Raw genomic sequence first — 26,430 nt, 5'->3', positions numbered from 1 at the left:
ACATATGCGTTATTCAGCTCGCTTCAGGATGTAAATTCACCCAGTGAGTGGCAGTTATGTGGGTGAAAATGCCTAGTTAATAAGAGGTTAGAGGAAAATGATCAGACTAGTTCAAACTGACAAAGTTGATAGTAACTCAAACAACTTTGTTAGAACAGAGGTGTGCAGGAGAACATCTCTACATGCACAACACATCAAACCTTGAAGTGGATGGACTACAGCAGCAGAAGACCACACCTGTCCTATTGCACTCAAAGTGGCCTCTAAGTGTGTAAGGAAAATACTTTTTAAAGTGCTTTCTTAAGAAATTGGCTTAACTAACCGGACTGAAGTATTTCAAAAATTAATGTTTACCAACATCATCCTTGAACTTGCATATTAATAAATTGAAAAAAGTGGAAGAAATTCTGGAACCACTTAAATTCATATGAAGATACTACTATGGTGTGATATCTAGGAAATGTTATGATTGCAGTTACAGTGGAAAATGTGTGATAAATATCCCATGTTATGCAACATAAATAATGTAGAACACTGGCTCACAAACTCAGATCTAATGACAAAATTGTTTATTAAGTGGAGTTGCACTAGTTTTAGTCTTAGAAATTAGTTAATTCTCATGTGTCATTTAACCAAAAAGAGCACAAAGTTCATTAAAATATGTGTATACAAAATCTATTATAGAAATAAATGCCAATATAAAGAGAGCAGTTCATTCAGAAGTCATCTATTACAGTTATATTCATCGCTCCAATCACTGCAGTCTTGAATGTAGTCATTGCAGCGACTCTTCGGTATGCAGTCACAGTCACTGAAGAATATGGTAGAACATTTCCATCCAGAACAGGCAGGGCAGTGCAGCTCTGTTTCAAAGCAAAATGATTGTTGGAATCATTGATCAAAGTATTGTACATCAGCTTATGTTTTAGTGTAACACTTTTGCTGGCGTGAATGAAAGTAATTTACATTAGACCTTCCTTTTCTTGCTTCCTAGCTTTAATGATTATTCACTCTGGGATTCTTAAATACCAACATTAAGTTGGAGAGAGTTCCGAGAAGATTCACAAGGATGATTCCTGGAATGCAGGGGCTAACATGTGAGGAGCGTTTGTCGGCTCTTGGATTGTATTCATTAGAGTACAGAAGAATGAGAGGGGATCTCATAGAAACATTTCGAATGTTGAAAGGGTTGGACAGAGTAGATGTGGACTGTTTCCCTTGGTGGGTGAGTCCAGGACAAGAGGTCACAGTCTTAGAATTAGAGGGTACCCATTTAAAACAGAGATGAGGAGAAATTTTTTTAGCCAGAGGATCGTGGATTTATGGAATTCATTGCCACATACAGCTGTGGAGGCCCAATCATTGAGGGCTTTTAAGGAGGAGATTGACAGGTATCTAATTAGTCAGGGTATCAAGGGATATGGGAAAAAAACCGGAAATTGGAACTAGACGGGAGAATAGTTTAGCTCATGGCGGAGTTGTGGAGCAGACTTGATGGGCCAAATGGCCTACTTCTGCTTCTTTGTCTTGTGATTCACACTGCGTGGGCAGGATTGTTCATCTTGAAATAGTGGTATTGTCATTTCTGCTCAATTATTAATTTGGAGGCTGTACAGATACCCAGAAACTTACTGAAGCCAAGTTCAGATAAAGTTCTTCCAGATGGGAACTGCTAACTGAGGGGTATTGTATGGACATTATAGCTGGGAACTTGCAGTGTCTAGAGCAGCTTCCATTACTATTATAGACCTGGGAGTTAATAATTAAGTTTTTGGCTTAGGAGGGATTTTATCATTTTAGTTATTAAAGAATTTAGACCAATATTTTGGCATATTCAGTTATACCATTTAATATTGCATCTGGACTGATGTTCAATACAGAAAATATAACTCCTAACACAATGTAATTGTGTGCATAACTTTACTAATGCTCACTAAAGAGCACTAAGATCAAGGAAGCATCTATAGATTCGAAAAAAATGGTGTAGATGACAATCTGAAGTAACAAACACAGGAGATGCAGCAAATATCTAGCAGATCAGATAGCGTACTTGGAGAGAAAAGAAAGATTTCAAGTCATAGTATATCATTTACCTGAAATGCTAACTATCTTTCTCGCTCATCTGTTGAATATCTCCAGTATTTTGTGTTTTTAAGTTACTCACTTAAATACCTTTTGAACTGCGGGAAATGGCCAGATTTATGATCTGTGATCTCTTAGCACATTGACGGCAAGACAGTAGTATATTAAAAAGACAAGAACATCCGCAGATGCTGGAAGTCCAACCAACACATGCCAAATGCTGGAGGAACTCAGCAGGCTGTGCCCATCTATGGAAAAGGATAACCAGTCGATGCTTCGGACTGAGATCCTTCATCAGGACGGGAAAAAAAGATGTAAAGTTTGAGCAAGAAGTTGGGTGGAGGGGAGGAAGAAGTACAAGGTGGTAAGTGATAGGTGAAAACAGGAGAAGGGGAGGGATGTGAAGTAAAGAGCTGGAAAGTTGATTGGTGAAAGAGAGAAAGGGTTGGAGAAGGGAATCGGATAGGAAAGGATAAAAGACCATGGAAGAAAGGGAAGGGAGAGGAGCAGCAGAGATGAGAAGTAGATAAGGAGATAAAGTGAGAGGGGAGAACGGGAATGGGGAAATGGTGGAGGGAAGGGGGGCAATTACCAGAAGTTTGAGAAATGTTCATGCCATCAGGTTGGAGGCTACCCAGATGGAATATAAGGTGTTGCTCCTCCAAACTGAGTGTGGCCTCATTGCAGCAGTAGATGAGGCCATGGACTGACACGTCAGAATGGGAATGGGAACTAGAATTGAAATGCGTGGCCACCAGGAGAGCCCACTTTTCCTGGTGGAGTGTAAATGTTTAGTGAAGTCCCCTCCCCCCCCCCCCATTCTACGTTATGCTCATTGATATACAGGAGGCCACACTGGGAGCACTGGATACAGTAGATGAACCCAACAGACTCACAGGTGAAGTGTCACCTCACCTGGAAGGGCTGTCTGGGCCCCTGAGAAAGGAAATATAGAGATAGGTATGGCACTTGTTCCACTTACAAGATGAAGTACCAGGAGGGAGATCAGTGGGGAGGGATGAATGCACAAGGGAGTCTCGTAGGGAACGATTCCTGCTGAAAGCAGAAAATTGGGGGTGGTGGGGAGGGAAAGATATGCTTGACGGTGGGATCTCATTGGATATGGTGGAAGTTACCAAGAATTACGTGTTGAACACGGAGGCTACCGGGGTGGTAGGTGAGGACAAGAGGAACCCTATCCCTAGTGGGGTGAAGGCAGACATGCATGAAATGGAAGACATGGGGTTGAGGGCAATGTTGATTGTAGTGGAAGGAAAGCCCCTTTCTTTGAAGAAGGTGAGCATCTCATTAGTTCTGGCATGAGAAGTCTCATCCTGCGAGCAGATGTGGTGGAGATGCAGTAACATAGTGATTAGTGTCGTACTATTACAGCACCAGAGACCTGGGTTCATTTCCACCAGTCTGCAAGGAGATTGTATTTCTTTCTAACTGCATAGGTTTCCTCTTCACTTTCCAAAGACCAATGGGCTGGTAGGTTAATTGGTTGTAATTGGGCACATTGGGCTGGCAGAGCCTGGACTGTGCTGTATCTCAAAAAACAAATGTGTGTGGGAAATGATATTGAGTTTCAAAAGAAAAGAACCTGCACATATGAATGCACAGGTACCAGATGGGAATTACGTGTCAAATAGAAGAATGAGGGGTGACATAATTGAAACCCATTGGATGGTGAAAGGCCTTGATCAAGTGTATATGGAGAGGACATTTCCCATGTTGGGAGAATCTAAGGCCAGAGGAAACAGCCTCAGAATAGAGGGGTGTCCCTTTAGAATGGAGATGAGGGGAATTTCTTTAGCCACAGAGTGGTGAATCTGTGGAATTCTTTGCCACAGGCTGCTGTGGAGGCCAGGTCTTTACATAAATTTAAGGCAGAGGTTGATAGATCCTTGACTGGTTAGGGCATGAAGGGATATGGGGGGAGAAGGCAGGAGATTGGGACTGGGAGGAAAATTGGATCAGTGATGATTAAATGCCAGAACTGGCACAATGGGCCAAATGGCCTAATTCTGCTCTTATATCTTATGGTCTTATTGTCAAATCACATTTTGAACTCTGGGAAGGTAGAAGATAATAGTTTAGGGCCATTGCAACTTGGCAACCACTGTCAAAATTTATCTTCATCTATTGGGCTCCAGCCAGACCACAGCAAAACAGAAATGCAGTTCAGCGAGTGACCCTCTGTGGAGATGATGCCTGGGTCCAGACACTCTCTACGTTATGTTATGGGACAAAGAACTTCTAAGCACATTGAGAGTACATTGAAATCTTTCCAAATAAGTCTTTTTAACCAGTCTGGGTGCCGGAAATCTGAAATACAAATGGAAACTGCTGCTCTGCATGAAACAAAAATGTAAGGCTTCAGTTCAACAATATTCTTACATATTCTGTTTTATTCCAGTTTTACAACATCCACAATATTTTTTATTTTGTTAGAAATGTATTGTTTTGGGTTTTATTTTTGTTCCCTTTATGTGATAAGCAGGGATTTGTCTCTATATAATTATAATATACCTGCAGTAAAACTATATGGTGCTAGAACGTTATGAATAATGTTTTACCTGATTCATCTGAGCAGTCTCCACAATGATTTTTTCCATCACACTTCTGATCTGAATAGATCCAGGACTTCTGGTTGCCACATGTAAAAACTAAATACTTAGGGAGGCTTTTTGGCAGGTCTCCTGCAGAGATAAGTTCATGGAAAACTCTGTAAATCTTGACCTCTTTATTTTTGTGTAAAATTATAAAATTGCATGTAGAATTTCTATGGAGATTTTCGTTTTCAGCCAGTTTACTGCAAAATTTGCGTAGAGAGTTATTTACATTGCTATGCATATTTTAAGTAATCTTTATCTGAAATATGTTTGCAGAATTATAGGTTCATATGATGTAAATAACACCAACAATATTTATTAATTGTCCCCAGTTATGATGCTCCAGGTGTTGATCAGATAGTCTAGAATTGTGGTCACATTAAGTTAATTAAGTCTGTCAATCTGCTTCTTCTGAAGAACATTGTGTGCTAGGCTGCAACTCATTTTTTTCTTCAACTATTTTCAAAACTTCCCATTCTCTTTGTATCACCTGTGCAACATCATAACCAGTAGGCAATACCACTTCATTAAAAGATGCCTTGGATAAATTTTTTTGATGTACCGACATTAAAAAGACACAAATTAATTCCATCTATTAGAATATCCATCCCCTCACAATGTCCAGATACTGCCTTTTCACATTAGCTTCATTCGGATGAAAAAAAAGCTGTGAGTGCTCAGTAACTAATCGATAAATTGTAGTTGTTGGAAGGCATTGCAGTGAGCATCCTGAATCCGAAGTGTGTTTTATTAATGACTGTGCAACTTTAACATGTGAACTCATGCCACTGTCACAGTTCGGCTCAATTAATTATGATATATTTACTCATTTGAATTGGTGCTTAAAGTTAGGACTTCTCTTTGATGAACTGTTTATGGATTTACTATAGTAAGGTGGCACTCATGCGGGGAAAAAGAGAGGACAGACAAACTGAGAATCAGAGACATCCAGGGCAAGAGAAGTGCAGGAAGGAATAAAGTGTTCAGATGTATTGGGAGAGGCAGATTGCAAGAATATCAGACAAAAGTCAAGATCACAGTTGTGTTTATTGTAGTGTTCACAAGTACAGTTGCAATTTACTTGTGAGAACAGGCACAGAGTAAAACCACCATTCAGAACAAAATCATAAATAGAACATATTATGCAAAATTTTTATAAGGCATAATTAGAACAAAAATATCAAAGGCTAATTTAGTGCAAAGTGGTCACGATGCTGTTCAAGTGTAATTATTATAGTTTTTCTGTTTCTTTCAAGAACCAAATCATTGAAGGGAAGTACCTGTTCCTGGACATCGTGCAATGGTACTGTGAACTTCAGTACCTCCTGCCCAATGGTAGCTGTAAAAAAGATGCAAAGGTGGGGACCTTTGAAGATAGGTGTTATCTTCTTGAGGCAGCACTTCTTGTAGATGCTGCTGGTGGTGGAGACAGTCTTGCAGCTTCTTACATCCCTCTGCTTTTGAATTGTCATACCTGACCAGGACACAACCAGTCAGGGCATGTTCAAAAGTGCACCTGTAGAAGTTTGTCGGAGTGTTGGACAATTAAAACAGATAAGGAAATGTAAAGGTTGGAAGAGAAGTTTCAAATTCAAAGAATGAAAATTTTAAAAAAGAGATACAAAAAGTGAGGCAAAGTAAGAGAAGATCAGGCACACAAATGATTCTATACTTGTCCACTGTGAGAGAGGAGAGGATGAAGGAAGGAGAGAATATCTTTTTTTTCTGTTCTGCTAAACTCTAATAGCAGAAGATAAGCAAATGCAATGTTCACTAATAATAATAAAAATTTGCAACCCAACAACCCTGGAGCCCTTGACCGCTAGCTCACTTTTTAAGTATATATTATTTGATTTTGCATGATTTATAATCTATTCAATAAATGCATATTGTAATTGGTTTACTTATTTATTTATTGTTACTGTTATTGAATTAATTTATTAAAAAAAATTTTTTTTCCTTCTATATTACATATTGCTGCTGCTAGGTTAACAAATTTCACAACACATGCTGGTGATGATAAACCTCATTCTGATCATAGGTGACAATGAGTCAGCTTAACCAGAGCAAGGTAGATCACCTGATTGATTTGTGCCACAGAAACAACCAGCAAAACTAAAGAGTTGATTGTCGACTTCAGGAATGGGAAGCGGGGCAACTGTGTACCAATCTGCATTGGGGTATCAGTAATGGAGAGTCATTAGCCTTAAATTTCTGGGCAGTAACGTTATCGGATGACCTGCCCTGGGTCCAACATTTCTATTTCTTAGGAGATTAAATGAGGTTCATCTTATTGAGCACTCTAACAAACTTCTGATGTACTTTTGAAAGTGTCCTGACTGGTTGCATCATGGTCTGGTATAAAATTCAAATGCATAGAAACATAGTAAGCTGCAGAGGGTAGTGGACTCTGCCCAGTAAATCATGAGCACATCCCTCCCCATCATTTGTAGCATCTGCAGGAGGTGCTGTCATAAGAAAGCAACATTTATCATTAAAGATTCCCACCACCCAGGCCATGCCATCTTTTTGCAGCTACCAACGGGCAGGAGGTGCAGAAGCCTGAAGTCCACTAAGTTCAAGAACAGCTACTTCCCTTCAACCATTTGGTCTTGAATCAACAATCAAATCCCTAATCACTACAGTAAAAACTTTGACCACTTTGCACTAAATGCACTCTTTTATTTTGATCCAATAATGTTAACGTAAAAAACTTGCATATAGTTTATGTTTGATTAGTATTTTTCTTGTGAATGATGTTTATATGATGCAATAAGCCTGGAATACTGTTTGCAAATTTTTAATTGTACTTGTGCATGCGTGTACTTGTGCATATATCAATAAATTCTGACTGACTTTAACAAATGATTAAAATACACAGAAGGCCAGGCAGCATTCATGGGAAAGAAACTTTTTACGATTGTGACTTTTTAAAGCAGAACTCTCTAAGAGTAAATAAAGGCCATCAATCTGAAATGCTAATTTTGTATTTGTTTGCACATTTATTGTCTGACCTCTCCAATATTTCAGATTTCCATCAATACTCAGTGTTTTACTTTTACAAACTGCTTTCAGTAAATTGTTGGAGCAAGTCAAAAATCATGCTGCAGTATAGCTTTAAAATGAAGTCTTCCTATGTACCAAATACTTGAACCGATGTGCAAAGGTTAATTGATACATACCACAGTACAAGTCTGATTCGTCTTCACCATTGCTGCAGTCTACTTTGCCATTGCACATCTGTGTCGAAATGATGCAAGTACTGCGGTCATCACATAGAAAGCCAACTGAACGTGAAGTGGTTTTACACTGACGGGTTACTAAATCAGAAGGCATAGATAGCATTAACGTTGATCAGTTTATCATAAAGTAACTAGACTTTAAAGAACATTTTATAACTATATAACAATTACAGCACGGAAACAGGCCACCTTGGCCCTTCTAGTCTCTGCTGAATGCTTACTCTCACCGAGTCCCACCTACCTGCACTCAGCTCATAACCCTCCATTCCTTTCCTGTCCATATACTTATCCAATTTTACTTTAAATGACAATATCGAACCTGCTTCTACCACTTCTACTGGAAGCTTGTTCCACACAGCTACCACTCTCTGAGTAAAGAAATTACCCCTCGTGTTACCCCTAAACTTTTGCCCCCTACTCTCAATGGAAAAAGCCTATCAACGTCAACTCTATCTATCCCCGCTATAATTTTAAATACCTTTATCAAGTCCTCCCTCAACCTTCTATGCTCCAAAGAATAAAGACCTAACTTGTTCAATCTTTCCCTGTAACTTAGTTGCTGAAACCCAGGTAACATTCTAGTAAATCTTCTCTGTACTCTCTCTATTTTGTTGAAATCTTTCCTATAATTCAGTGACCAGAACTGTACGCAATAATCCAAATTTGGCCTTACCAATGCCTTGTACAATTTTAACATTACATCCCAACTCCTATACTCAATGCTCTGATTTATAAAGGCCAGCATACCAAATGCTTTCTTCACCATCCTATCCACATGAGATTCCACCTTCAGGGAACTATGCACCATTATTCCTAGATCACTCTGTTCTACTGCATTATTCAATGCCCCACCATTTACCATGTATGTCCCATTTTGATTATTCCTATCAAAACGTAGCACCTCACACTTATCAACATTAAACTCCATCTGCCATTGTTCAGCCCACCCCTCTAACTGGCCTAAATCTCTCTGCAAGCTTTGAAAACTTACTTCATTGTCCACAACGCCACCTATCTTAGTATCATTTGCATACTTACTAATCTAATTTACCACCCCATCATCCAGATCATTAATGTATATGACAAACAACATTGGACCCAGTACAGATCCCTGAGTTACCGGCCTCCAACCTGACAAACAGTTATCCACCACCACTCTCTGGCATCTCCCATCCAGCCACTGTTGAATCCATTTTACTACTTCAATATTAACACCTAAAGATTGAACCTTCCTAACTAACCTTCCATGCAGAACCTTGTCAAAGGCCTTACTGAAGTCCATATAGACAACATCCACTGCTTTACCCTTATTTTGAATGATATTTGAAATTAATCCCATCAGTGAAACTAGTTTCAATCAGGGATGATTTTCTAATTCCATTTTGTCGTCCCCTTGAGGGTGAAAGTTTGAAAAGGACACTTAAAACACAGGTTTTGATTTTATAGGACACATCATTGATAATCTGAGAAATAGAAGTCGGAGTAAGGCACTTGTTTGTTTTTTACTGCTCTCCACAATCATCATGAGGAAACGTTGGAGATGGATTGGGCACGTGATGAGAAGAGAGGCCAACTCCATCACCAGGACAGCACTTCGCTGGACACGGGAAGGATGGAGGAAATGTGGGACAGCAAAGGCAACTTGCTGCTGTACCACAGAGGGAGAAATGAGGACCCTGAACTACACCTGAGGCACATAGAAAAGATGGCCAAGGACCTTCATTGCTGCCCAGTGCCAGTGGTGCTACGGGCAGTAAATAAGCACCAATCAATGTGAATTAACCCGATCCTTTAATTCAGTCCTGCTTTCCTGCATTAACTCAGCATTCCTCAATTATTTTCATATTTATAAATCTATTGGTCTCTGATTTGTTATAGTAAGTTATTATGTGTTATGTGTCTACTGTGCTTTACACTTTGGATTGGAGAAATGCCTCATTTCAATACACACTAAATGGTAATATATGTTATAAACATGTATATAGTTAAATGTCAATAAACTTGACTTAATTTGATTTGAAAGTACTGAGTAATTAACCATCCATAGCCCCATTGGGCATGTGATTCACCTTCAATTGAAGAAATTTATTCCCATTTCAGTTGCAGATGGAAAATCCCTTATTTTGAAATAAAACTATTGATTCTTTACAGCCCAGTCAGGGGAAATATCAACAACTGGATCTCCCCTGTCAAGCTTTGATAGAATTTTTTATGTTTTAATGTTATCACCTATTATTCTTCTAAACTGAAATCAATAAATGACAAGGTGACATAATCTCTTCTCTTATCTGTACATTATCGGCCCAGGATTCAGTGTGTTGAACATCTCCTACAATAGTTCTGGATGATCAGTTTTAAACATTAGCTCCTCTGCCTCATTTCTTGCTGAGGATTTCCAACCCATATGTTTTTATTTCTGTCTTGCTCAGTTAGGGGAGTTAGGGGGCAGAAGTTTAAGGGAAACACGAGGGGTTATTTCTTTACTCAGAGAGTGATAGCTGTGTGGAATGAGCTTCCTGTAGAAGTAGTAGAGGCCAGTTCAGTTGTGTCATTTAAGGTAAAATTGGATAGGTATATGGACAGGAAAGGAGTGGAGGGTTATGGGCTGAGTGCGGGTAGGTTGGACTAGGTGAGAGTAAGCATTCAGCAGAGACTAGAAGGGCCAAGGTGGCCTGTTTCCGTGCTGTAATTGTTATATGGTTATCTAATTACATAATTAGCCAGATGGGTAGAACCCACTTCCAATAATGATGACTAACTTTTACTTTATCTTAGCTAGACCTGAACCTACCTCTCACAAAACATTTCAGCAAATGGAAAATCAAAGTAATTTAATAAAGTAATTCATTAGGTAATTCAAATTTGATCTCAAGAACCGCAATCATATAAAAATAGAAGATAACAATTACAGCACAAATTGCATAAAATAAAAGCATTAACTCAAGAGATTCAGCAGATGCTGGAAGTCCAGAGTAGCACACACAAAATTCTGGAGGAACTCAGCAGATCAAGAAGCATCTATAGAATTGAACAAACAGTTGACATTTGAGGCTGAGACTAAAGGAGGAAGATGCTGGTATAAGAGGGTGGAGTGGTGGGGTTGGGGCACATCGACAGTATCTGGTGCTCCTGATGCAGCCTCTTCTAAGTTGGTGAGATCTGACGTAGATTAGGGGGCTGCGTTGTTAAGCATCTTTACTTCATCTGAAAAAAGCAGGACTTCCTTGTGAATGACCAGTTTAATTAGTTTAATTCCACATTCCCATTCTGAAATGTCATTCCATGGACTCCACTTCTGCCATGAGGAGGTCACTCTCAAACTGGATGAGCAACACTTCATATTCTGTCCAGGTAGCTTCCAACCTGATGGCATGAACACCAATTTCTCCAATTTCCACTCATTTTTCCCCTTTCCCCCTTCTCTCTCCTTTCATTCTGACACTGCCCCCCTTATCTTTTCTCCTCATTTGCTTATCATCTCACCCTGGTGTCCCTCCTCCTTTCCTTTCCCCATGTTCCACACTCCTCTCTAATCAGATTCCTTCTTCTTCAGCTCTTTACCATTTCCACCTTTCACCTCCCAACCTTTTACTTTATTCCCCACCAGTCTGGTTTAAACTATCACCTTCTAGCTTGCACTCCTCCCCCCCCCCACACCTTCTTATTCTCGCATTCTCCCCCTTTCTTTCCAGTCCTGACGAAGAGTCTCAGCTCAAATCGTTCACTCTTCATTCATTTCCATGGATACTGCCTGACCTGCTGACTTCCTCTAGCAGTTTACATGTGTTGCATAAGATACAAGATCTGTTTGGACATAACCAGTCACATTGAACTCTGAAGTTACATTAAATATAGTTATGATATTCATATAATGGAATTAGTATAACGGCCTCAAGTCAACAGTGTAAGTCTTGCTTTATAAAATGGAAGAATATTTGTGTCACAGTCATATACGCCACATTCCAGCTGATTATTATTACTTCAGATGAGCCCAGCACAAAGCACATGATGAATTCAGAAGCACCTTCACCTGCTGCATTCAGCTGTGAATGACTAACAGACAGGCCATTGTAGAAAATAGAAAAACACTTCCAAACAAATAGATGAAGGCAAACAGAGAATATTGGCGTTGGGCTGCTTTTTTGATAAGTTTTCTATGGCTTTGTTATCCTCTGAACATTTTTGTCACATTAGGTGTCACTGCTGGACTTTAGATGCAGCACTACGGGGGGGCGTACTTCATTGTACAGGAAAGAAAATATTTTCAAAGCTGTATCTAATCTCTGTGAAGGAGGGAAAATAAACTCCTCAAGTTTATCTCCCATGATTAATATCATTTAAACCTCCTGGGCTGTAATCACCACCAGGTGGCCATTATTCTTCATGTAGCAACATTTACATTAAACAAACTGAACATATTTGTATCATGGTTACATACTTGGCTCTCTGGGTGGTATTCCAAATATAACTGCACAGGTTAAAGCAACTGCCAGAGCTCCAAGAATGAGCAAGATTATACAAGTGATTATGCAGCATCTCCTGGGACAACAATTCCTGCAATCTGAAATAAAAGGTGGTGTTAATAGGTCACGTTTCAAATGCTGGAACTGATGTTGGCCCCACCACTACTTCAGTGTAATTGCAAATATAATTTGTTAACAGCCACCCTGTAATGGATGAACTAAAATGTTAAATAATAGCTGATATGAGGGGACGTAATCTTAAGGTGAGTGAAGAAAGTTTAGACAGTGCTGTCCAAGGTAAGAGTTTTCACACAGAGAGCAGTGGTTCCGTAGAATGCCCTGCCAGGGTCAGTGGAAGAGGCAGATACATAAGAGGAATTTAAGAAACCCTTAGATAGTTCAAAGTAAATTTATTATCAATGTATGTATATGTCGTGATATAGTAATAATTTTATTTATATAGAACCTTTCATACATTAAGATGTAGGGTCAAAGTGTTTTACACAGATTGTAAACATAAATCAATATAGTCACAAAAATATGAGACAAAATTAAAAATCATAAGTAAAGACAATCATTATATAGAATAAAATGTAATCGAATAATATAATCAACCCCAAAAGGCATTAAGTAATCCTATAAATAGGTTAAATTTAAAAAGGTAGGATTTTAGAAGTGTTTTGAAACTTTTCACAGTACTAGCCTGGTGTATCTCAGTTGGTAGAGTATTCCAGATTTTTGGTGCAAAAGAGCAAAAGACTACATCACCAGTTTTATATATTTAGCTTTAGGAACACTAAGCAAACCATATTTATGGATCTAAGATTATTATTAGGGATGTAAGGGGATAGACACTATGGAGGAGCTAGATTATTCAGAGCCTTATATATAACTAAGAGCATTTTATAATTGATCCTCAAGGATATGGGCAGCCAGTGTAATGATGCCAAAGCCAAAGAATGTACTCAGATTTTCTTTTTTTAGTTAAGGTTCTTGTTGCTGAACTTTGAACAAGCTGCAGCTGATTTCTATCTTTCTTCAGCAGTCCTGAACAGAGTGCATTACAGTAGACTAATCAGCCAAGAACAAAAGTGTGTATCAATTTTTCTGCATCTTGAGATGTTATAAGAAATTGAACTCTTGCAACGTTCCTTAAATGAAAGGAATTGGTCTTAGTAATATGGCTAATATATGATTTGAAATTTAGCTCAGAGTCAATAATAGCACCTTTAATAATACTATATTACCCTGGGGATGGGGGTGGTTGGGGCTACTTGTACGGGAGAGGGGGAGAGGAGGGTTTCGGGGTTCTAATATTTTTCTGTTGTTCATTCTTTTGGGGCTCTTCTGGTTATCGTGGATGTCTGTGAAGACAAGTATTTTAGGTTGTATACTCTATACATTCTCTGATAATAAATGGGACCATTTGAGATTCATTTTCACAGTAGAACAAAGAAATACACTAGAGAATCAATGGAAAAACCACACACTAAAACTGACAAACAACCACTATGTAAAAAGCAGCCACTCTGGGCTCAGAAGATTCAAGATTCAGGATTATTTAGTATCATTTCCAGTACACAAGTGTAAAGGAGAACAAATAATCATTACTCTGGATCCCATGCAGCACAAAAAAAATCACAATAAGATAAGAACAGAATAATAATAATAATAATAATAATAATAATAATAATAATAATAAGAAGAAGAAGAAGAAGAAGAAGAAGAAGAAGAAGAAACATAATAAATACAAACACATAAGATAACTTATATACATAGATTGATTGTATCACTAGGCACAGGAATATCTGAATATTAGGTGAGTGACAGGAAATGATAAAGTAGTGGTGGTGGTGGGTTAGGGGGTGGAGGTGTTGATCAGCTTGAGCAAAGTAACTGTTTTTGAATCTAGTGGTCCTGGTGTAGATGCTACGTAGCCTCCTCCCTGATGGGGTGGGACAAACACCCTCTGGGTGTGATCCTAGATGGTGGTTCTGGTACATTTCTGTATATATGTCCTTGATGGTAGGCAGGCTGGTGCTGGTGATGTGTTGTGCAGTTTTGATCAACCCATTGTAGAGCCTTCCTCTCCGTCGCGGTGTAGTTTCCAGTGATGCTCTCTACAGTGCCTCAGTAGAATGACGTGAGTATGGATGTGCAAAGTCCAGATCTTCAGTCTCCTTGGAAAGTGGAGGCATCGGTGAGCTTTCTGGACTGTGTAGGATGTGCACTCCAAGGAGTTTGAAACTGCTTGCACTTGCCACTAATGTGAATGAGAGTTTGAGTGGTTTGAGCTCTTCTGAAGTTAATAACCATCTCCTTTGTCTTATTGACATTGAGGAAGAGGTTATTTGCCTGAGACCAGGCCTCGAACTCTTCTGCCTGTAAGTCATCTCAAAGTTGTTGGTGATGAGCCCCACCGTGATCATATCATCGGCGAACATGACAATGTGATCACTCAGGTGTTGGCCATATAGTCATGAACAGCACTGGGATCAGCTCACAGCTCTGGGGGTGGGGGAGGAGCATTTGTTCATTCTGTCTGTCAGTTAGGACATCCAACACCCTGTTGCACTGAGTTTCTACTTCAAGATCTATGGGATAATAGTGTTGAAGTCCAAACTGATATCCAGAAACAGCATTCTGACAGAATTGTCCTTGTTCTCTAGGTGTGTCAGGACCAGGAGCATGACAGGTGCTGTGGGATCTGTTGTAGAGCAGTTCTGTCAGTAAGCACACTGGAGAACATCCAATGTGACAGGAAGAGATACAACGTTTTTTAGGACCATGGTGTTACATGAAACAGTACAAAATCTAGACTGAACGACGTAAAAAACAACACTGAAAAAAACACTAGACTACAGACCTACCCAGGACTGCATAAAGTGCACAAAACAGTGCAGGCATTACAATAAATAATAAACAGGACAATAAAGCAGTAAGTTCGTGTCAGTCCAGGCTCTGGGTATTGAGGAGTCTGATGGTTTGGGGGAAGAAACTGTTACATAGTCTGGTCGTGAGAGCCCAAATGCTTTGGTGCCTTTTCCCAGATGGTAGGAGGGAGAAGAGTTTGCATGAGGGGTGTGTCGGGTCCTTCATAATGCAGTTTGCTTTGCGGTTGCAGTGTGTAGTGTAAATGTCCGTAATGGTGGGAAGAAAGAACCCGATGATCTTCTCAGCTGACCTCACTATCTGCTGCAGGGTCTTATGATCTGAGATGGTGCAATTTCTGAACCAGGCAGTGATGCAGCTGCTCAGGATGCTCTCAATACAACCCCTGTAGAATGTGATGAGGATTATAATGATGTGATGGAAAATGAGATATATTTAGGACTGTGGACAACTTGCACAGAAACCCTCTGAGAGATTGTTGTTTTCTCTGGATGCACTTAATGTTTCTCTGAGGAGAGAAGTAATGAGATTGTGGTGGAACAAAAGAGAAGGTTCCCTTTAGATCCTCAGGTTTTGGATTGAAGCTAAGGTGATCTCCATTTGGCCCTCTGTAAGAAACCTTGTTAACTGAGTTTAGTCAGTTCCCAAAGATCTATAAATGAAAAAGATACTCAGTTCCATTTGTTGTTTAATCAGCTGTCATACTCAGAAAAGCTTTAAATACATTTAGCGGCAGTAATTTAAATCAGTAGTGTGGTAAAAATTAGGACAAGTTGAAGTAAGTATCCAGCTTAATTTGCTGTTTATAATTGCTAGATTTAGTCTCAGAATTTTACTTCCATGAGAAAAAGCAAAATTCTGGTTTCCTGTTCCCAATTAACATCTCTTTGGCTCAGGAAGGTAGTCAATAAAGTGACCTTTGCTGGAAATTGATCTAATTCTGATATTGGAAGAGACCAAGATCCTGCTTGGTTATGATAACTTCACACCCGGTCAGCCTTCCAATATTCCCTGTTGCAGAATGTGTATTTGGGTCAGTTACCATATGCTACTGAGGTAAGAATTAAGACCACCATGGAAGAGGTGAGTACAAGGACAGAAAAGGAGACATGTAAAAATTGTACTTTCAGATCTGTAGTACATAAACATTTACACAAAGGCTTGTTATGTTACAAAAAGTACTTCCACAGTTGTTTTTCAGAAAACATGGAAAAGATTTACAACCTACCTTCCTGTTTATCACGTGCTAAAGAAACTTGGGATCCCAGATGAGAATATACATCAGATGAAATGGAAGTCACATCGCCACCCTACAGGGGGAAATTATTGTTATTTAGCATGCAGGCTTTCTTTAATTTGATTCTCGTTGTCCTTAAATATGTGTCAGTAATGTTCTGCTGCGTTACTTGCAGAGAAGTGCAGGATTTAGTACTCAGAGATTTTTTGTCTCTCTCCTTACATTCTGTCACCCTTCTCTTTTCAACTTTTCTGTTGCTCCATCTCTTTAACTATAAATTGGTTTTGTTTGAAAGTGGTCATTCAAATACAGAGTAATGTTTCAAAATATTGTCTTTCTGCTCATCAAGAAACACCTGCTGCTTATGAACCTCTGAGGTAAACATAGAAGGCTACTAAGATGAAGAACAGTTGAACATCCAGTGTGGGACATTCAAGAAGTGACCTAATTGTACTCGTGAAGGAGGTGATGGAACTGGAGAACTGGAAATGTGATGGACAAATAATTTGCTATAAAGAATAATGGAGGAAAATCAAATAAATTGTAGTGCCTTAGATTCTTGACAGATATGGTTATTGGAAAAGGAGTGTGGCAACACTGCACTCTGATTCAGATATAAGACTATAAGACATAGAAGCAGACTTAGGCCATCTGGCCCATCGAGTCTGCTCCACCATTCAGTCATGGCTGATCCTGACATCAGCCATATCCACCATTCACTGCTGTGGGGAATTGTTGTTAGAACAGTACATCCACTGTTGTGATGGCATTGGGTTTGCTGACTGCAAAGTTCTAAGCTCAAACAAAGAACCTAACCCTATCCGATATATATAGCTACTTACCAGTCAAAAATTAATTCACTTCCCTGTTTGTCCTCCACAGCTGATTTAGCAACCAATACCCAGAATTTGAATGGTGTCTGCTACTATGTTAGAAAGCTGAGTTTAGCAACAGGGACCCTTGGACCTGGACATTGAATATCCTTCACACTCTTAGCACCTACTGTAATGAATCTGACTTTTTAGCAGAATATTTTAAAACCAAATAGGAAAATGAACTTGGTTGAAAAGAATTAGAAGTAAAGGGCTATTCCCATTGTTCATCATTTTAAATATCTACTTTTAAATATTTGCTCTTGAAATCATGCCAAAGTAGCATAAGTGATTTGCATGAGGGTTTAACAGCTCAGACTGTCGAAATTCAGAGTTAAATTTCAACTCCATCTGTAAGAAGTTTGTGCATCCTTCCTATTAACGTGTGGGTTTCCACCAGGTACTCTGATTTCCTTCCACAGTCCAAAGATATACCAGTAAGTAGGCTAATTGGTCATTGTAAGTTGTGCTGTGATTATGCTAAGGTGAACTAGGTGGGTTGCTAGGTGGAGTGGCTTGTTGGGCCAGAAGAGCCTGTTCCACACTGTACCTAGAAATAAAATGAAGTGGGTTTCAAATGCCTGGTGTATAACACTATTGACCAGAATAAGCATGTGAGTGTGTAACATTGGAGTACAGTGCTTACAGGATTGTATAGGTTCATTAATACTTAATACCAGGAAAAATGCTGGTGGATCCAGTATTGTGCTGGTGTATAGAGATCAGTCATTGTGTAACATGGGTATAGTATGTTGGATACAAGTGTGTTACTGTGTGACATGGGTATAGTATGTTGGATACAAGTGTGTTACCGTGTGACATGGGTATAGTATGTTGGATACAAGTGCGTTACCGTGTGACATGGGTATAGTATGTTGGATACAAGTGCGTTACCGTGTGACATGGGTATAGTATGTTGGATACAAGTGTGTTACCGTGTGACATGGGTCTAGTATGTTGGATACAAGTGTGTTACCATGTGACATGGGTATAGTATGTTGGATACAAGTGTGTTACCGTGTGACATGGGTATAGTATGTTGGATACAAGTGTGTTACCGTGTGACATGGGTATAGTATGTTGGATACAAGTGTGTTACTGTGTGACATGGGCTCACAGATGAGCTATCACATAACAGCAGGAAGTGAGTCTCTCACTGGCATCTCTGGTGGAAGCATTATGGTGTGCACTTGAAAAGCTCTTTTAATGACCTGGTTCAAACACAATGATTTATGATTCTTTAAACTACCATTCCTGTTTCAGCCTCCCTCGTAGATGTTACTCTTTTCTGAGAGGCATGCACAAGACACCAGCGCTTGAGGGATTGCCAGATAAAATTGATAGTGGTTATTGAGGACCAACAGGAAGGAGATTTGTTCAGCTCCTTGACTAAGAGGAGTGTGATGTCCTCTGGGAAGAATGATGCCTCTGAATGGCTTGGAGTATTGCTTTTAAGACTTTGCTTTTGAAAGCAACAGAGTCCACTTTGAGCATTACAGTGTTGTCAAGACAGATTCAGGTTTCAGGAATGGTGACTAGCATATTCCATGTTATATATTTTATCTTCTTTCATTTATTTAATAAAATTTCATACAACATGCAAGGTGTAACCGGCTCACAGGATCTTCTGTTATACAGTGAAGCTGCACGGTTCCGTAATTAGCTTCAGCCACGATGAAAGGTGGTGAATGAATCGGGAGGCATTTTTTGCCATTTTCTTAACATTTGTCTATTTTCTTTCCCAAGGCCGCGTTGCTAGCTCGATGCTCAACCCAGCACAGATGCAGAATGTGTAAGCAGCCAGCCAGATTCGAACCCTGAACCACTCGCCCTGAAGTGCAGTGCTGATACCACTACACCACTAACCATAATGAAAGACTGGGGCTTTCAATTTTCTGTTGGACCTGGGTCTCAATAAATCCTAAACTGCCACTAACTGATGTTGTCATTGTGTCATGGGGGTACATTGTTCCAGACATGTGCCCTAGCAACACATTGTGTGGTTAAATGATTAAGCATAATTTCATGACATCACTTTGTTGTTTGTTGAATAATAGAAACAGATCGAGGGGAATAGTTAAACATCTTGATCATTCCTAAGAACTATTTTCATTTATTGATCTCTGATGACAAGGTTCTGCTGTGCATTTTAAAATCAAATATTTTTACAAAATTTCACTGGACAGTTATTGTAAGAACTTAAGCTAAATCTATAAAGTGAGTACATAAGCAAATTCCTGTCAATACAGGAGGTCAAGCTTCAATAAGCATTATGTTTGGCCTCCTCACAGCAGTTTAAAGAGGAGAATTTAAATTACACACATTTAAGAACCTTAGGCAGAAGAAGGAGAGGCCATTTGGCCCCTCACACCTGACCTGTTATTCAATAGCAAAATGACTGACGTTTTTCCTCATCACAAGTGCCCTGCATTAACCACAAATCCCCTGAATCTCTCAATATTTTAAAATATGTATACCTTGTTCTCAAATTTACTTATCACTGAACCTCAGCAGTTCTATTAGGTAGACAATTCGAACATTCATCATTTCTGGGTGAAGAGCTTTCTTCTGGAATTAGTCCTGAATGGCCAATGCTTTATTTTGAAACTCTGGCCCCTTCTGGACCTGACAGTGGGGGTAATATTATTCCCACATTTGCCATGAAACTTCCATAAGAATATTGTGTTTTTGAGTGAGATTGCATTTCATTCTTCTAAACTCGATCCATCATCAAAATAATGCTTCACCTGCATTTCCAGAAATAAATCTGGCCAATCTTTGTTGCTCTTTCTATATTGTAAGCACATCATTCTTTAAACAGGGAGACCAGATCTGCATACAATAATCTAGATGTTTATCCATAAATATTATTATACCTTTTCTGTTCCTTAACCAATCTTCACATCATGCCATTATATCTCTATTGTATACTCTCTGCTTTTGTTTAGAGTTGTGTGGTAAACTATGCATACCTGTCTGGACATGTCCCTCCCCACCCCCCCCCCCCCCCCCCCCCCCGCCCCTGCTGACTGCTCCTGTGGCTCCTCCCACTGACCCCTGTATAAAGGCGATTGGGGGCACTGATCCTCCCTCAGTCTTCAACTTGGTCGAGTTCCCTTTTACGCTGTTAATAAAAGCCCATCGTTCACTTCCGGTCTCCTAGAGTTACTGATGGCGCATCAAGTTGTGACACTTGATTGAAGAGCTTGTATATCTTCGAATACACCTGGTTCCTTATCTAGTTTGCTAGTCACAGCCTTAAAAAAAATCTGTAGCTAAGCATGATATAAATGGAGTAATGCATTGTTTTCATGGGGCAATGTACAGTATTATATTTTAATCCTCTTGCAAGAAAAAGACTAATGTTCCATAACTCCTTATAATTGCATGTGGTACCTGCATGTTACATTCAGAGATTCAGACATAAGGACAACCAGATCTCTCTGAACACACAGTTTTCAAACTCTCAGCATTTCTTTTTCTGCCTACGTAGATTATTTTACCTTACTCCACATGGGAGTCCATCCGCTATTTCCTTGCCCAATCACTAAACCTGAAGCTTCTCTGGATCCTTCCGATTGTCCACGACTATCTATTACAGGAAAACATGGATATACTACATTGCTCCCTCATCCAAATCCTTTACATCGATGATGATCAGCTGGGATTTCTGCAATATCCTCTTCAACCAAAGACGATCCTTAGATCTTTTAATTAACCCATCTTCAAATCAATCCATTATATCTGCACCCGGATTGGACGTCACTTGATTGAAGATCCTGTAAGTGTCCAAGTACACCAGATCAGCTATCTATTCTGCTTGCAACAACTTCAAATTCAGCAGCCAAACGTCATTTCCCGCTCATAAATCCATGTTGACTTGGCCCATTGTTCTTCTGTGTAACATGACAACTAAGACCAAACTCTTTTAAATAGATTGCAATAGCATTTACTTTCTTCTGACTTCAGGGATCGTATGATTTCCTCACAAATCTGATTATACCTGACGTCTTTTCTGGATTGGGATCAAGAAGTTACTAAATTCCGACTTTACCAAATCGGGAATATGAGGTGATTTGTCACAGGAAGCAACTGTGAACGATGGCACTATTTTGTTAAACATGGATTTGCATGGCGGAGCGCAGGTAAGTTTACTGCGTTTTCCCAAGTTTTAATCTTTTATGGAATCAACATTCTGTTGGCGCTAATCCTTTAGTAATTGCATTTAAATCCATGCAGTAGAAATGTAAATGTTCCACTACTTTAATAAAAGGAAGTTTTACGGCAGATGTGATATTTGAAAAAAGCACAAAAGGTCGTTTAAATCACCATGATTATGGACTAACTAAATGCACCATTGGTTTTCTTGGTTATGTAACCCCCTGGGTCGCCTCAGGCTCGCTCAGCTCGTTCTCGTCTAGGGGGAGCAGCCTTCGGCCCCGCCAAACTGGGTAATCAGCTGGTGTGGATGCTGTGTGATGTCCCCGCCTCACCCAAAAACAGACAGTACACCATATGCAATTAAATGAGTACAATTTATAAAGGTTACTATAACTAAGTGATTAATAACGATACAGTATATATGAAGAGAAAATTAAAGAAAAGGCGCCAAACTTATCAAAGTCCAAACCACTTCGTGCACAGCCGTTGGAGCTCAATTACTGAAGTCTTCTGGCCACCATTCGATCCCCTCCGAACTCCTCGACTCGCAGCTCAGGACCCTCCGAACTCCTCGGACTCTCCAAACAGCTCAGGACCCTCCGAGTGGTCAACCAAGCACATCTAGCTTCATCCCCCCCCTCCTCGGAGAATCTCCCGACCTCGGACCCCCCTTTGGGGTCCGATCCTCGCCCAGCTTAGAGCATTGCGTCCTCTCTCTCGACCCCCTCGCGCCGATCTGCCCAAAAGCCCGTCAACAAAAGCTTACAGACTCAGAAGAAAGAACATTAATCCCCATTTGGTTTACAAAGGAATACCATTCTCGTTATCAGTAAATTAGCATTCCTGCTAGTTAACAAAAAAGAAGAAACCCTCTTTACACTCTCCCTCCACCAAATAAAAGTCATGTCCTCATGACTACTAAATAACTCGCCACCTTTCCTGCCAACACACCGTAACCCAAGCACAAACAGTGACATCTCCTCCCCACACAGTAACCCTCAGGCCCTGTTCCTCAGGCGCTACTTAGGCCAACTATCTGGGAGTTCCCTAACCCTTCTGAGACCTCCGTATCCCCTCACCTAAACCCTTCAGGCTCGGACACAACTGGGGATACCTTGGGCCCACTACCAACTCCTCTCTCAAACTCTCACTCATGCCCCACACTGCACACAGCTAACCCTCCCCGCTACACCTGACTCAATGGGAGAAGGGCCAAAGGTCTCTTCCTCAATCGAGGGAAAGTCAGCAAAAGGCAGCATGTACCACACATCCAGCACATCATCCATCGAATCTGTATTCTTCCTCATTCCTGTGATCGGTAGCTGCTGTTTGATCTTCTCCAAACGGAAACACGTGGCCTGCACTGCTCCCGCAGTCTCTTCAGCCTCCTGTTCAGTATTCACTGCACTTCTCTCCAGCTTTTTCTTCCTCATGACTTCTTCCAGATCAACTTTCAGGTTTTGCACTTCATTTGAACTGTCGATGGTCATCTTCAGGTTCCCTTCAAGCTTCCGCTTCTCTCTGCTGAGATTTGTCTGTAATTTCTTCACCTCCGCAAACTCCCCTCTCCGGGTTCTCAGTTTGCTATTACCCTCAGTCAGACAACTTTCTTCATTCTCTCCAACTTGTAAGTCTTCCGAATGGTTCCAGATCACTTTCTCCAGTCTCTCCGTCTTCATATCAAACTTGATTCCGTAGAGACAGTCTCTCACGAGCTGCGACCTTCGCCAGCCCTGGCACGTGTCCCGAAAACACTTTAACTTGGTAGTTCTCAGCTGCTCCTGCAACGACCTCACTTCATATTCTCCTGAGGCAAATCCAAACACCAAGAGATCATCCACATACACCAAAACTCCAAACGCCTCCACATCCCCTATGGTCTTCCACCTGCCCAGCAGGAAGGTTGCAAGGGCTCCAGATATGCCCTGTGGCATCTTTTCGGACCCGAAGACTCCTAGGGAATTTATAACGGCCGTCTTCTCCTTGTCGGCCCCACTCATCGGGATCTGGCAACATCCACTCCTCAGATCCAGCACCTTAAACCATTTCGCACCACTCAGACAGACCATCGCCTCTTCGGCCCTCAGGGCCATATTCTGGTCACTGACAGTGTGCTTCTTCAACGCAATATAATCCACACACACGCTGCCTACATCTTCCACGGCTGTAGGGGCCAGTCGCCGCAACCTCTCTCTCTCCGAGGTGTCTTCAGCAGTCAACTCCCCTCCCTTGTGGTATTTCGCAGCGTCCACGAAGAGGGTCTCACCCTCAGATACTTCCCCCAGGCCGTACCACCACTGGCTCTTGTTTGAATTCGGTATCAGCCCAATGCTGCTACACACGTCCGCACAAGCAGCTCGAAACTCTGGGTGCATCGACAATGCCTCCAAACAGCGCTCACCCACCTCCTCCGGGCAGGCCCCCAAGCGCACCAACAGGATATTGGTTCTCTCTAGAACAGAAATGCTGCCCGTCTCAACAGGGTCCGGACACATCAGCATTAACGATTCCTGAACCTCAGTCTCCTCCACATTTGCCTCTAAGAACTCCATTTTCACTGACCAACAACCGTCGTCTGGATAATCACCGGCACTGGTACCCCGAAACTCCAGTGCCCTCAATGTCGCCAAGGGTAAATGCTTCCAATAACGGTTATGAAACAAACTGTACAGCAACTTAACCGGCGCCCCGGTGCCGAGGATGGCTTTAACTTGACTTCCATCCATCCGTAACAACACCTGTGCGCTTGGCCCCTCTAAGCCTTCAGGAATAGGGTCTGTTCCTTTCGGGAGTTCCTTGGTACATTGCTGGGAACGTGCTCCCCCAGAGACCCCAAGCCGTTCCCCCACTGGGCCTCCTCTAAGTTTCCCGACACCTTTCGAATCAACGGAACAACTGATCCCCTTGACAGATCCCCTTGGCACCACAAGCATTTATCTGCCCCCCTAGGCAAAAAGGGATACCCTAAAAACTTCCCACCAATCTCCTGCCACGGATATGATAAGCCCCCCAGCTGCGGCATTTGACTTCCAGTCAAACCACACGCATTTTCCCACACTTTCCCAGAACTGGCAGCGGTCACTTCGAGGTAATTGCGCCCAACAGTTCTAACAAAGTCACCAGCCCGCCTACTCAAACTTTCAACCCGTCCCTGTCGCTTTTCCTCAGCCAAGCACTGCCACTCACCCAACAACTGAGAGGTCCGCTCCGCCTCACCCAACACACAAAGCAATCAGCAATCACACACCCACAAAGGCACACCAGCTCTTCGCCGCAGACACAATTTAAAGAAGGTGATCACACAGCTTCCACAGAAATCAACCCCGGACGAGCACCCCACAATGTAACCCCCTGGGTCGCCTCAGGCTCGCTCAGCTCGTTCTCGTCTAGGGGGAGCAGCCTTCGGCCCCGCCAAACTGGGTAATCAGCTGGTGTGGATGCTGTGTGATGTCCCCGCCTCACCCAAAAACAGACAGTACACCATATGCAATTAAATGAGTACAATTTATAAAGGTTACTATAACTAAGTGATTAATAACGATACAGTATATATGAAGAGAAAATTAAAGAAAAGGCGCCAAACTTATCAAAGTCCAAACCACTTCGTGCACAGCCGTTGGAGCTCAATTACTGAAGTCTTCTGGCCACCATTCGATCCCCTCCGAACTCCTCGACTCGCAGCTCAGGACCCTCCGAACTCCTCGGACTCTCCAAACAGCTCAGGACCCTCCGAGTGGTCAACCAAGCACATCTAGCTTCATCCCCCCCCTCCTCGGAGAATCTCCCGACCTCGGACCCCCCTTTGGGGTCCGATCCTCGCCCAGCTTAGAGCATTGCGTCCTCTCTCTCGACCCCCTCGCGCCGATCTGCCCAAAAGCCCGTCAACAAAAGCTTACAGACTCAGAAGAAAGAACATTAATCCCCATTTGGTTTACAAAGGAATACCATTCTCGTTATCAGTAAATTAGCATTCCTGCTAGTTAACAAAAAAGAAGAAACCCTCTTTACAGTTAATTTATAAAACGTAGTTTAATGGCTTTCTATTCTTACCTGTCTGAGGACTGCTTTGAAAATAATTTTCACGAAATTCCTCGCTTTGATATAAGAGCTACACACAGTTGATGAACTATTCTGGTATGTGGCTATCTTCCTTTACATTTGTAAGCTCCATTTCCAGGACACGTTGGAATACCCACTTCTTACCTTGAACCGTGAAGGATAGACTCTGCTTGTCATTTTCCTTTTGCTCTGCCTTGTGTTCTCAAAAATATAATACCAATGGCAAATGAAATATCGACGTTTTCGTCGACCTGCAGGGTTCGAACTGTTAGCCAATGTTTTAACCAACTCTGTCACTCAGCAACGCGTACAATAAACACACCGGAGAAAAACAAAGCTTGAACGATCAAATATCCTTACATCTGAGTCTGCGAAATAGAAAATCGCGATGCCTTCAAAATTTGTGATTAAAAAGAAGTGCAAATCCAATCCAACTAATTATTATCAAGTTGTCTACTCATTATCATTTGAAGGTATCACCAACATTGACATCAGACAGTACTGAATCACTCGCTTGACTCATTGGGATGAAAATGAACCAGATCTAAATCCTAAAGGTGAGGCCTGAATGATATTTGTTAGAAATAGATGTAAATCTGAATGCAATGAGTATGAGGGGAAAAGATTCCAGTAGTTTGAGTTGTACCTTTCTCTCTCTCTCTCACTCACACACACCACTAATGCACACACAGACCGCTCTATCAATAGACAATAGGTGCAGGAGCAGGCCATTCGGCCCCTTGAGCCAGCATCGCCATTCAATGCGATCATGGCTGACACCGCAGACGGTTGAGAAAGTTTGGTGTG

General features: G+C 41.1%; 1 protein-coding gene and 1 long non-coding RNA gene across 3 annotated transcripts in view; one reads left to right on the top strand and one right to left on the bottom strand.

Moving 5' to 3' along the window:
* Positions 1-582: 582 nt before the first annotated feature.
* On the bottom strand, positions 583-25,901 carry LOC132396729 (low-density lipoprotein receptor class A domain-containing protein 1-like). Of its 2 annotated transcripts, none has more exons than XM_059974575.1 (6): positions 25,768-25,901; positions 16,523-16,604; positions 12,378-12,500; positions 7,880-8,017; positions 4,662-4,784; positions 583-863 (listed from the first exon to the last, which is right to left on the bottom strand). In XM_059974575.1, the coding sequence occupies exons 1-6, from the start codon at positions 25,798-25,800 to the stop codon at positions 724-726; spliced, it is 639 nt and encodes a 212-aa protein (XP_059830558.1). In that variant the 5' UTR covers positions 25,801-25,901; the 3' UTR covers positions 583-723. The 2 variants fall into 2 exon arrangements, with proteins under 2 accessions (XP_059830558.1, XP_059830559.1); XM_059974576.1 differs by lacking the exon at positions 25,768-25,901 and adding an exon at positions 20,907-21,136.
* The window catches only part of LOC132396731 (uncharacterized), a 27,958-nt gene continuing 22,932 nt past the window's right edge, over positions 21,405-26,430 (top strand). Inside the window, exons 1-2 of the long non-coding RNA XR_009513091.1 lie at positions 21,405-21,548; positions 26,097-26,180. This is a non-coding gene — a long non-coding RNA (uncharacterized LOC132396731). The remainder of the gene's footprint in view (positions 21,549-26,096; positions 26,181-26,430) is intronic.

This window comes from Hypanus sabinus, chromosome 7 (assembly GCF_030144855.1).
Source record: "Hypanus sabinus isolate sHypSab1 chromosome 7, sHypSab1.hap1, whole genome shotgun sequence".
In the NCBI taxonomy this organism is placed as follows: domain Eukaryota; kingdom Metazoa; phylum Chordata; class Chondrichthyes; order Myliobatiformes; family Dasyatidae; genus Hypanus; species Hypanus sabinus.
Note: the sequence above shows the minus strand (reverse complement) of the source record. Positions and strands in the feature narration are given on the sequence as shown.